A 10254-nucleotide genomic window follows, 5' to 3' on the forward strand; every position below is an offset into this window, starting at 1 on the left:
GGCTTTGTAGGCGGAATTGGGAGGGAGTTTGGATTGGCCAAGATTTTGTGGGTCTGGCTGAGAAAGGTGGATAGGTGGTGCTGTTTCGGTGCTGTCTACTACAAAAATTAGTTCAAGAGCTTGAAAATATTGAAAGATCCGTGTGCCTGAAATCACATAATTTATTCCATCTAGGCATTTTCCGAAGGATGGAGAAGAGAGAAGATCGGAAATAGCTGCGACAAGAGTAGTGGGTGTGGTGGTAGTTGTAGCGGAAGGCTAGTGTTGTTGACTGGTAGTTTGTTCGAGAGAGGAGGAATTTGAGTAACTCATATTTGGATCGAGGGCTTTTGCCTTTTTCTTATCTAATACCAAGATAGAAATGGAAATGCACAAAGAAAACAAAGAATATAAAAGATATAAGAATTACGTATTTTTATTTTTGAATTGTGTATTACAATATATACACTTAGAAAGAAACTCAATAAATAAATATTAACATCATAATTGGTAATCACCGGTAAAGATAACATTTGAATCAATCTTGAATTGCTTATCATGCAAATATTCTGATTGTGCTCTGATTCTAGTGCGAGCTGAAGATAACGTTATCAATCTCAGATTGCTAATCATGAGGACATTCTGATTGTGCTCCGATTTTGGTGCGAGCTAGAGATAATATTTGATTCTGGTGTGAATTGGAACAGCTAGCAATGGATTGAGTCAACTATTAAAAACTATCGAAGTACCATTTTCCTCTTACCATCCAGAAACGTGTATCCATCAATGAATTCCGTATGTTAGAAACTATCGAAGTACCAAGCCTGAATTAAATCCATGCCACACATCCAAAATAATAATAAAGATCATCAATCAGAATCAAATATCTATGGAGCAAAGAACAAACTACTTAATTAGCCACACTCCAATCCTACAAATTGTAAGCAATCTGATCCCGCGCGTGCGCGGCGTTGGCTGACCGGATCGGGTTCTTGGGCACCATCTCATCATCGAAGATCTCAAATCTCAGTGCCGAGTCCATCGCCTCGTTCCTCGCCTCGCAAATGTTGTGCAACACGCAGCACGCCCCGAGCACGACAGGCAGGTCCTGCAGCTTCACCTCCGTCGGCTTCTGCAGGCATGCCCACCGCCCCTTGAGCCGTGCAAAGGCCTCCCGTGCCACGCCCTGGACCTCCGCGAGCTTCTGGTTGAACCCGTGCTGCGTCCACGTGATGTTCTGGTGCGTGTAGGGCACGAGGACCCAGTCCATTAGAGGGTGACCAGGGTTCCCGACGACCCACACGTCCTTCAATAGCCCCCTGCCGGCCCTTTGGTACAGGGCCGACTTCTCGAGGACCTGGTCGTCGGTCATCGACCCAGGCCACCCGATGCACACATCCAAGAACACGCCCCGCGGGTCGACCACGCCCTGAACCGTGATCGAGTACGTCGTCTTCTTGTTCCTCTCCGTGTGCTGCCGATTCAGGTACGAGGCGACGCTGATCTTCGGGGCAATGATCGGCACATGGGTCGTGTACATTGCCCCACACACGAGCGGAATGCCTGATGCTGCCTCGAACTCATCCTTGATTGCTGCAAGCCGGTGCTCATCAGGCCACTGAAGGAACTTAGGCATGAGGACTTTGCGAATTGCGGAGCAGACCTCACGGATGAGCTTGTGGCAGGTCGACATGCCGAGGCCGAACTTGTTCGACACGAGGTGGAGCGGCTCCCCTGTTGCGAGCCGCCACACACACACTGCCACACGCTGTCGCACTGGGATCGCTTCCCGCAGCATCGAGTTCTCTGTGACAGCTGCGTCGAGCTCGTTGCAGATAAAGTCAAACGTGGCCTTGCTCATCCGGAAGTTGCGCCAAAACTCCTTCTCCGGGAACTCCGGGCTGTTGCACCGCTCCCACAATTCCTTCGGACGGTCCTTCACCCACAGACGCCCCTGCTGGCCCACACTCGGCAACAGCGCATGGGATTCACCCTCCGCTGCTGCGGCTGCTACCGTCGTAGTGGCGCCTGACTGACTGACGCGCTTGTTCTTACTCATCTCGATTTCGTTTGCATCGTCGTAAAGCGCCTGAATGTGGCAGTAGTAATCACCCTTCGCTCGGACCCCTTGATGGGAGTTCGATTCCAGGGAGGCCTTGCCTTGCAGCGACTCAATGAAGAAGTTCTCCCCCTTGTGCTTCTCTTCCTCGTCGGGCAAAACGAGCGATGTCAAGTTCTCTCCCACCGACCCACCACTGCCGCAATTGCCGTCACCCCACGAGGCTCGCTCTCCTCCTCCACCTCCTCCGTCTCCTTCTTTGTCTTCCTCATCCTTCCTTCGACGCTTTAATGGGTTATTCACGTTGCCAGTGACGCCAAACGAGCCATCTTCGTCCACCGGGGCTTGATTCGCCATGTTGGGGAAATGGGAGACGCATGAGAGCTCGTCCTGAACCTCCTCATTGATAAACGAAAATGGAGTGAGCTACATTAATCGGAGGGAAGACGTTCTATGGAATATGTCTGAACGGGGAATGTGGAAACGCTTCGGGCGGGTTGGAATTGGACCAGCCATTCGAACCGTGAAGTTTTATATGGTTTGGGAGAAGCGTGCGTGGGCAGTGTGAAGGCGGTGAAGAACGAAGGTGGTCGCCGAAGGGCTACTTTACTTTTTGAGGGATTAAGATTTGATAATTTTATTGATCAGTAAACGCGAGCCTGGGTTTGCTTACGCCGGTCGGGGTCCTTTTGTTTTGAGGAAGGAAGTTGATGGATCTGAGTTTCTTTTCATTTAAAATAATTATTAGAGTAATTAAATATTAAACCATACTTTCATCTAATAACTTAAGTTTTTAGAACAGTTGACAGTGGTGCCACAAAATTTCACAATAACAAATAAACAAAAATGATTTTCTCCTTGACGCGGGAATATAGAGGGAAGAAATGGAGAAGTTTTTTCGGATTGGGGAGGGGGAAAGATGGCTTTGGGAACAAATATGCAATCTAGGTAGTTTAAGTAGAATAGAAAAGGGAACCTCAGAAGAGGGGGCAAAGATTGCTTTAGGAGCCACAAATATCTAACACCAGAAGTCGAAGGAAATAAATCAGCCACCTTAGTAATTAGGGTGCAAAAACCCCACTGGCAACTTTAGAAGAGCGGATTTTGGGTGGGTAAAGAAAAGAGAAGAGCATATTTGGCCAAAAAAGGGAAGCAAATCTTCCTCTTATATATAAGAATTTCTTTTAGCTTTTATTCCTTGCTTTACTAGCACAAGACTACACTTCCATATTCCACTCATGTTTATTATATGTATTGTTTTATTTAGATACAAACAAAATACAAGAATGCGTATTCCACGTGCATTTTTACTGATCATTAAGAATCTTCTTTTTTTTTTTTTGAAAAAGTATTTTAGTAACTAGGTCTAGCTCTTTGACGGCTTTGGATTGCTTCACAGAAGATATTTGATGGAAGTCCAAGGTACTTATATGCACAATAGCTCCGCACTTTTTTTTTTGGGGGGGTCGGAAATAGCTTCGCAGTTTGAAAATATCATATTACCCTCCTAAATTTTGGTAATACTCACAGTAGCATGCAAACTGTGAAAAGTTATAGATTACTTTCCAAACTTTCATTTTTGTTACATCGTTACTTTTTCCGTTTGTATGACTGTTAAATGTCAACCGAAAATGCACTAACTTGCTTTGAACAGAAAAACATCTTTTGCATGGTTTATGAAGCTAAGAAAATAGATAATGATGTGTGGTTAATAAAATTACTTGAGAAAACTCGATCAAGAAAAGTGAGTTAGTCCGTTGTAGGTAACACTTTTTTTTTTTTTTGGTAAGGTGTTGTAGGTAACACTTAACGGCTATATAGATTGAAAAACTAATGGATGCAACATAAATCAAACTGTTTTTGGGTGGGGGTAGTTTATAATTTTTCAAAGTTTGCGAGTTATCGCACAATAGTGCCAAAGTTTAAGAGGGCAATTATTACATAATATCCAACACTCGATTATATAACAAAAATTAAATTTAAAAATTAGAATTTATAGTACTTTTATGTGTGTATTTATTTAGTCCATACAAAACAACATTTCAAATTAAAAAGAACATGTCAAAGGAACACTAATGTATTTGATATTGTTTAAAGATCTTTCTGATAAATTTTCGTGGTTGGATTGGACAAACATATTTCCGTTCATGTAAGTTTCACAATAGTACTAAAATTTTTGCAATTTATATTGTTTTACCAAATTATAGCATCAAACTGAAACTAGAACATGTCAATTCATGCACTGTATATTGATGAAGAAGATGCCGCACCTTGTTTGATGTATCCAGAAGAATCTCCAATATGTAACGCAACAAAGGCATTCCAGGTGGACCGCTCGGAGTAGAATCTTTGAAAAAGTCTCCACACCCCTGTATTTCGACCAGGCAATCATCTGGTATATTTGTGCAAGATGGATTGATGCACCTTCTCAATGACGTGCAGGCTCTGACCTTCAAGGATTTCAGAGCCACCAGATGCTCTAGGCCACAAACATCAGTAAGTTCAGCGCACTGTTGGATTTCCAATTTCTCCAGGTTTCTCATGCAATCTAACCAATTCATTGTTTCCAGAGATGCACACCCAAAACCGAAGAAGGACTCCAGACTTTCCGAAAAAGAAATAGATATATCGACTAGATCTGGACAAGATGACACATGCGCTTGCCTTAGGTTCTCCGAAGAAATGGTTAATTGCTGAAGCAGTTCACAACCGTCAATAGTTAAGCTCTCTAGTCCCGGAAGTCTATCGAGTGGAATGTCTTCCACTTCAACATAATAGAACTCTAAAGTCATCAAATTTCTCAATATCAAGCTGGAGGGAAGTAACTCTGCCCACCTGAAGCTAGAGCATAGTAATTCCAATCTCAGCAGAGAACACGGAAGCTGCACGAGGGTTTTTAGGTCAAGGCGAGACAAAGAAACCAACTCTGGAGGTGATGCAGCATGTTGATGAAGTATGTTGATTGTCCTTGTGGGAAGCTCCGACGATCCCTGAATGTCATGACAATTTCTTAAGTTTAGTGTTTGGAGGTGATGAAGCATGTCGATATTCCTTGGAATTTCGCAAATTTGGGTGCTATTTAAATTTAGGATTTTAAAAGAAGACAAATCTCCAATTCCAACAGGGATTTCATCTGTCATTTCATCTGGCCCAGAGAGATCTAGCTCTTCAAGAATTTCCGACATGTTGATACCACTAGGTAGCTGCCAAACATGACGCCTCGGAGAATATGATCCATTTTTTGGTAAACCTAATACGCGTAATGATCTTAACTTTTCAATGAATTTGGGAAATCCCATCATCGCCGTGTCTGTCAAAAGAAAAGACTCAAGTTTCAATAGTCCTTTCATGGAATTTGGAAGTTTGGCAATGCCCGTTTTTGATAAGTCTAACTCTATCAATGAGGTTAAATTTCCAAGCGAGCATGGAAGTTCTCTTAACCTAGAACATCCCCTCAATGACAAGCGCTTAAGCTTCACTAGTGCCCCCACTTCTTCCGGCAAATCTGTAAGACCCTCACACCATTCGATCTCTAATTCAATCAAGGACTTTATATCTCCAACGAAGCTTTCAATTCTCTTTAGCTTGTCGCAGTGTTCAAGAGTCAACCTCTCTAAACCAGAGCTTTTAGAGAAGTTTGGGATTTTCGTTATGCCACCGCATTGAGTAAGAGATAAAACTTTTAAATTCCGTGCCCTCTGTAAAAATGAATGGCATGTCAAGTATAAGAACCATTGCATAGTATACACTGGGACTATCATAATCGAATTAAAAGATGTAGTTTACCTTGATCATGTCCCATGCTTTTGCATTATCCATGAAGCCAGTATCGTGAAGTTTAAAAACAACAAGATGATTCGAATACACATTGTCTCCCATCAAATCCCAATTAGGAGAATGCCAAGAGATCCATCTCAACTTCGAACAACACTTTGCAAAGTCCGCAGCATAAGTTCCATTGCCTAAGTTGAGGAGTCTTAGGTTTTGTAACCTTTCAAACTCTTCATTTGTAATCTCTATAGATTCATTCACTCCGTCAATCTTAATTGCTTGCACCTTGTCCTTCCACTGCAAGTGAAATTTCGCAATGATGTGAAGAAGTGTGTCAACTTTCAACCACTGTATTTTACAACGCGAATGTGCAGAAAAAAATTATAAAGATCCTAAACGAAAAAGGAATCCTTAATTTCAGCATTTGCAACTTGCATTTGAAAAGGGACGTTTCTTACATACCTTTTTTGTTCTTATGATTTCGAGGGCCTCTTCTGCAACCCACAACCTACTCCGCTTTCCAGGGTTGAATGGACTTTCTTGACGGACAATATGCCTTCCCAGGTCTATTAGTTGATTGTGCATCCAGAACCTACCATTATCCAATACCTTTATCAAGCACCTCTTAGTAAGGACTTCAATTCCTCTTTTGGGATAAAATTTACTATCGGCCCACATGTAAGTTGCATCGGTCTTCTTCTCATTGAAAAGGAAGCATGCTATATCGAGAAAAATTTGTTTTTGACCATCTTCTAGGTCATCAAAGCTAATCTTCAACTTCTCTAGAATCTTTTCCTCAGGTTCTTCACTTAACCTTTCTAGCGTCTCTTTCCAAAAATCTTCGTCTTTCCCCTTAAGTAATGAACCTACCACTTCAATGGCCAAAGGAAGCCCTCCCATAAGTGAGACAATTTTACTTGAAAGCCCACGATAATCATCCAAAGGAAAGTCTCTACCAAAAGCATGCCAACAAAAAAGCTGAAGTGCAAGAGCATCATCCATCTTTATCATCTCATACTCTTGAATTTCACCTTTAAATCCCCCAACTTTCAGAATAGATGTGTCTCTTGTGGTTATGATTATCCTCGATCCTAAATGTAAATTGGAGTTTCCTATTAGTTTCTTAATGTGCTCTTTATTATCAACATCATCCAAAACCACAAGGACCTTCTTATTGCAAAGTGCTTCTCCAATGGTCCTCATTCCTTGTTCACTGTCCTCAACTTTTTCTACAGATCCGGAACCAACAATGTCAGATAGTAATTTTTTCTGCAACTGGACTATGCTCTCCTTGGTCGACCTTTCTCGAACATCCTCTAGGAAACTACAACACTTTCCAAAGTAGGAACATAGTTTATTAAAGACGACCTTGGCTATAGTTGTTTTACCCATACCACCCATTCCGTAAATTCCAATGAGCCGCACATCAAGTTGGTTGACATCTAATAACTCTGTTAAGTCTTCTACCTGATCATCAAGTCCAATTAAATGTTCAGGCACTGATTTTTGTTTTATCCTCAGCTCCCCCAAAACCTTTTCAACAACTAATTTGACAATCGATGCTTGGCTGCCATGTATAAAAGCGCTTTCATTAGTTAACTAGATTAATTACATACCCGTGCATCATCCATGGGCTTGTCAAAATCTTAACTTGAAAAGATTGAAGTACATCACGTACTATAGCTAAATACACTGAAAAATCAGTATAGGCTATATTAGTAGAATATACATGATATGTTTTTCATATATAATTATAGAAATTTCTGAAGACTATAGCATTGGTTTACATTATGGAAAAGTTGCCAAGTGGCTATCATACAGTGCATTAGCAAAATTTCGGCATTTATAGGTAAACCTAGGAAAAATTTCCGCACTAGTAATAGGAGAATCGTGAACCAAGATAGTGTAGACAAATGCAGCGTTATCCATTAAACACTGCAGTTTGGTGAACAAAAATATAATCCCGAAACTTATAACTATCGGCAGTGTAGCTACTGTAGTAATTTGTATGGCTTCACTTATGCACGTAAGTCTTCTATGGATCTGATTATGTCAACTATAATGGCATTTAAAGAGCTGTGTCACATTAAGATTCATTCAAAATTGAAGATCGAGAAACCCCACTCCCATGGGTTTAGTTTGGTGGTTAAAGAATGAAGATATGTGTGTGGTTCAGGTGCACAACAGAGGTTTGATTCTCTACACCATCAAGTCAATGCATTCCTATGTTTGGGCCACTTAACTAGACTTTGGCTTACACCTTTCCTGGTTCATAGAGTTAGTAAGATGAGTCATTGTTTCGGAATTTACCTATCTATGGTGGACTTCCTTATCAATATAAAAACAAAATGCAGAGGCCATGTCATCAGTTTGCTTTCCAAAAACTCCATCTTTTGGTTAAAAATCCAACATTATCATTCGACATGTTGGTCGCATCTGACTACATAACCCAAAAGCATAAGAGATTGCCAACTCCAAATTGTGAAAAAAAAAAAAAGGCTCATTTACACTGGTGAAGGTAATGAGCCGCCCACAATGCTGTAATAATGCATACTAGGTGTTAATTCACCATATATTGCATTTAAATTTATCAATTGAAAGCTAAATTATGTGTTTTTATTGATGAATGATGATAGGCTAATGAGCCATTTCCACCGTTATTACTTGGATTCGATTAGATTAGAGGGGTGATTACTATATCAAGGGTTTTCATTTGCCTAAGACAACCCTGAAGAAAGGTGAAAAGAAAAATAATAAGGAGAAATTGCAAAACCATTTCCCCCACTTATCAACTTTCTTCTCTACAATTCATAATTTACAAATTGCATCTGTCTCCCTAATATTAATCCAGTTGCCATTTTTTATTTATCAAAATTACCCTCACCACTCTCCTCGACCTGTTACCACCGACCTTTAGCCACTGCCTGTTCTTGGCCAGTCTTTTTATCCAATGCTCGTACCGGCGCGAAGTTCTGGCACCCCCTACACCGTGTGTCCTCTCTCTCTCTCTCTCTCTCTCTCTCTCTCTCTCTCTCTCTCTCTCTCTCTCTCTCTCTCTCTCTCTCTCTCTCGACCACCCTGAGCGCGCGGCCACCCCACTCAGAGGTCTCGCACCATCGCCTACCTCAGATCAGAGGTTGGCAACGATCATTGCCTCCGGCCCAGTCCAGATCGAGGTTGCGCAGCCTCGATTTGGACCTCCAGCGAGCTCTGGAGAGCTCGAGGCCCCCGTCATTCTTTACGTGTTCTTAGAAAGCTCTCGCTTGTACTGAATATTTACACATGATTTTACCTCACCGAATCTTAGTTTCCTTGCGTGATTGGTGTTTCTTAAGGAGCACTCAGAAATTTGTAATATAAAGTTCGCATAGAGGCGATCCCTAATTTTTTTATATCTTTTCCCTGTAAATGGAACATGAAAATTGATATTCTCATGACGCGGGTAAATAGATTCATTTGGGGCGAAAATTAGTGATAGTGCTAGATGAAAATGGGTGCAAAATCTGAAATTGGTTTTGATAGGGATCTTAAAGAGCTCCAAATATTTTCCGTTAAGATAAAAAAAAAAAAGAAATCATTTGCAAGGGCAACGTTTTATTCCTTAAAACAGAAAAAAAGAAGAAATAGGTAGGGATCTTTAAAAAGTTTTACCTCTGGTCCTTTTTCACCTTCCATCCCTTGATTTCGTCGACCTTCACAAGAGCCTCTCTCCACGCCTCGACTTCCTTTGGAGACTCCTTCTCATGCCTCAAAAAGTCCTCAATGTACCGTTGAGTCTTAAGCTTAATATCATCAGGTTCCACGTGAAAAAAAATGGGAAAGATGCTTTTTTGACCCTCCGGCCGGGACAAGTTGTGTCTTATGTGCACAAGCTCACGGAGGCACCATTTACTGGAAGCATAAGTCGGAGAGAAGATGGGTATGTAGATGATGGAGTTGTCGATAGCACGTAGAATGTTTTCACCAATCACTTCGCCGACACGGAGTTCATCTTCGTCCCTGAATACGCGGACCCCGACATCTTCCAAGCCGTGATAGAGGAAGTCTGTAAATTCATTTCGAGTGTCAGGTCCTCTGAAACTCAAAAACACTTGATACTCACCTCCTGATTGACGTGCAACATCACTATTCGTTCCGGCCTCCGAGTTTGCCATAGCTGGAAGCTTATTCCTTCCAGATATCTCTCACCCATAAAGCGAAGAAAAAGGGGGAGCTTCCAGCTATCTCTCAAGCTATCTCTCACCCAATAAAGCGAAAAAAAAGGGGGTTGTGGCGAGGCCCAGATGAGAAATGAGCTGAGGTTTTGGATATGAACTAGGCAAGTGAGTGCCAATGCCTAAAATACTTGGCGACGTTGGCATGCTCACTTTATAGTCAAACATAATTGGCTATTTCCCACCTAACTTTCTGCTTTAGCAAGGACTTTTTAAAAAGTATGGATATTT

General features: G+C 41.7%; 1 protein-coding gene across 2 annotated transcripts; it reads right to left on the reverse strand.

Moving 5' to 3' along the window:
- Positions 1-459: 459 nt before the first annotated feature.
- On the reverse strand, positions 460-10013 carry LOC115674326 (disease resistance protein L6-like). Of its 2 annotated transcripts, none has more exons than XM_056310923.1 (5): positions 9461-10013; positions 6272-7376; positions 5825-6106; positions 4309-5736; positions 460-2428 (listed from the first exon to the last, which is right to left on the reverse strand). In XM_056310923.1, the coding sequence occupies exons 1-5, from the start codon at positions 9961-9963 to the stop codon at positions 911-913; spliced, it is 4836 nt and encodes a 1611-aa protein (XP_056166898.1). In that variant the 5' UTR covers positions 9964-10013; the 3' UTR covers positions 460-910. The 2 variants fall into 2 exon arrangements, with proteins under 2 accessions (XP_056166898.1, XP_030452545.2); XM_030596685.2 differs by having other exon boundaries at positions 460-2437.
- Between the last annotated feature and the right edge of the window lie 241 nt (positions 10014-10254).

The sequence above is a fragment of the Syzygium oleosum genome, unplaced genomic scaffold (genome assembly GCF_021117445.2).
Source record: "Syzygium oleosum isolate NSW1041296 unplaced genomic scaffold, Sole_v2.1 Sole_v2.04, whole genome shotgun sequence".
Lineage (NCBI taxonomy): Eukaryota > Viridiplantae > Streptophyta > Magnoliopsida > Myrtales > Myrtaceae > Syzygium > Syzygium oleosum.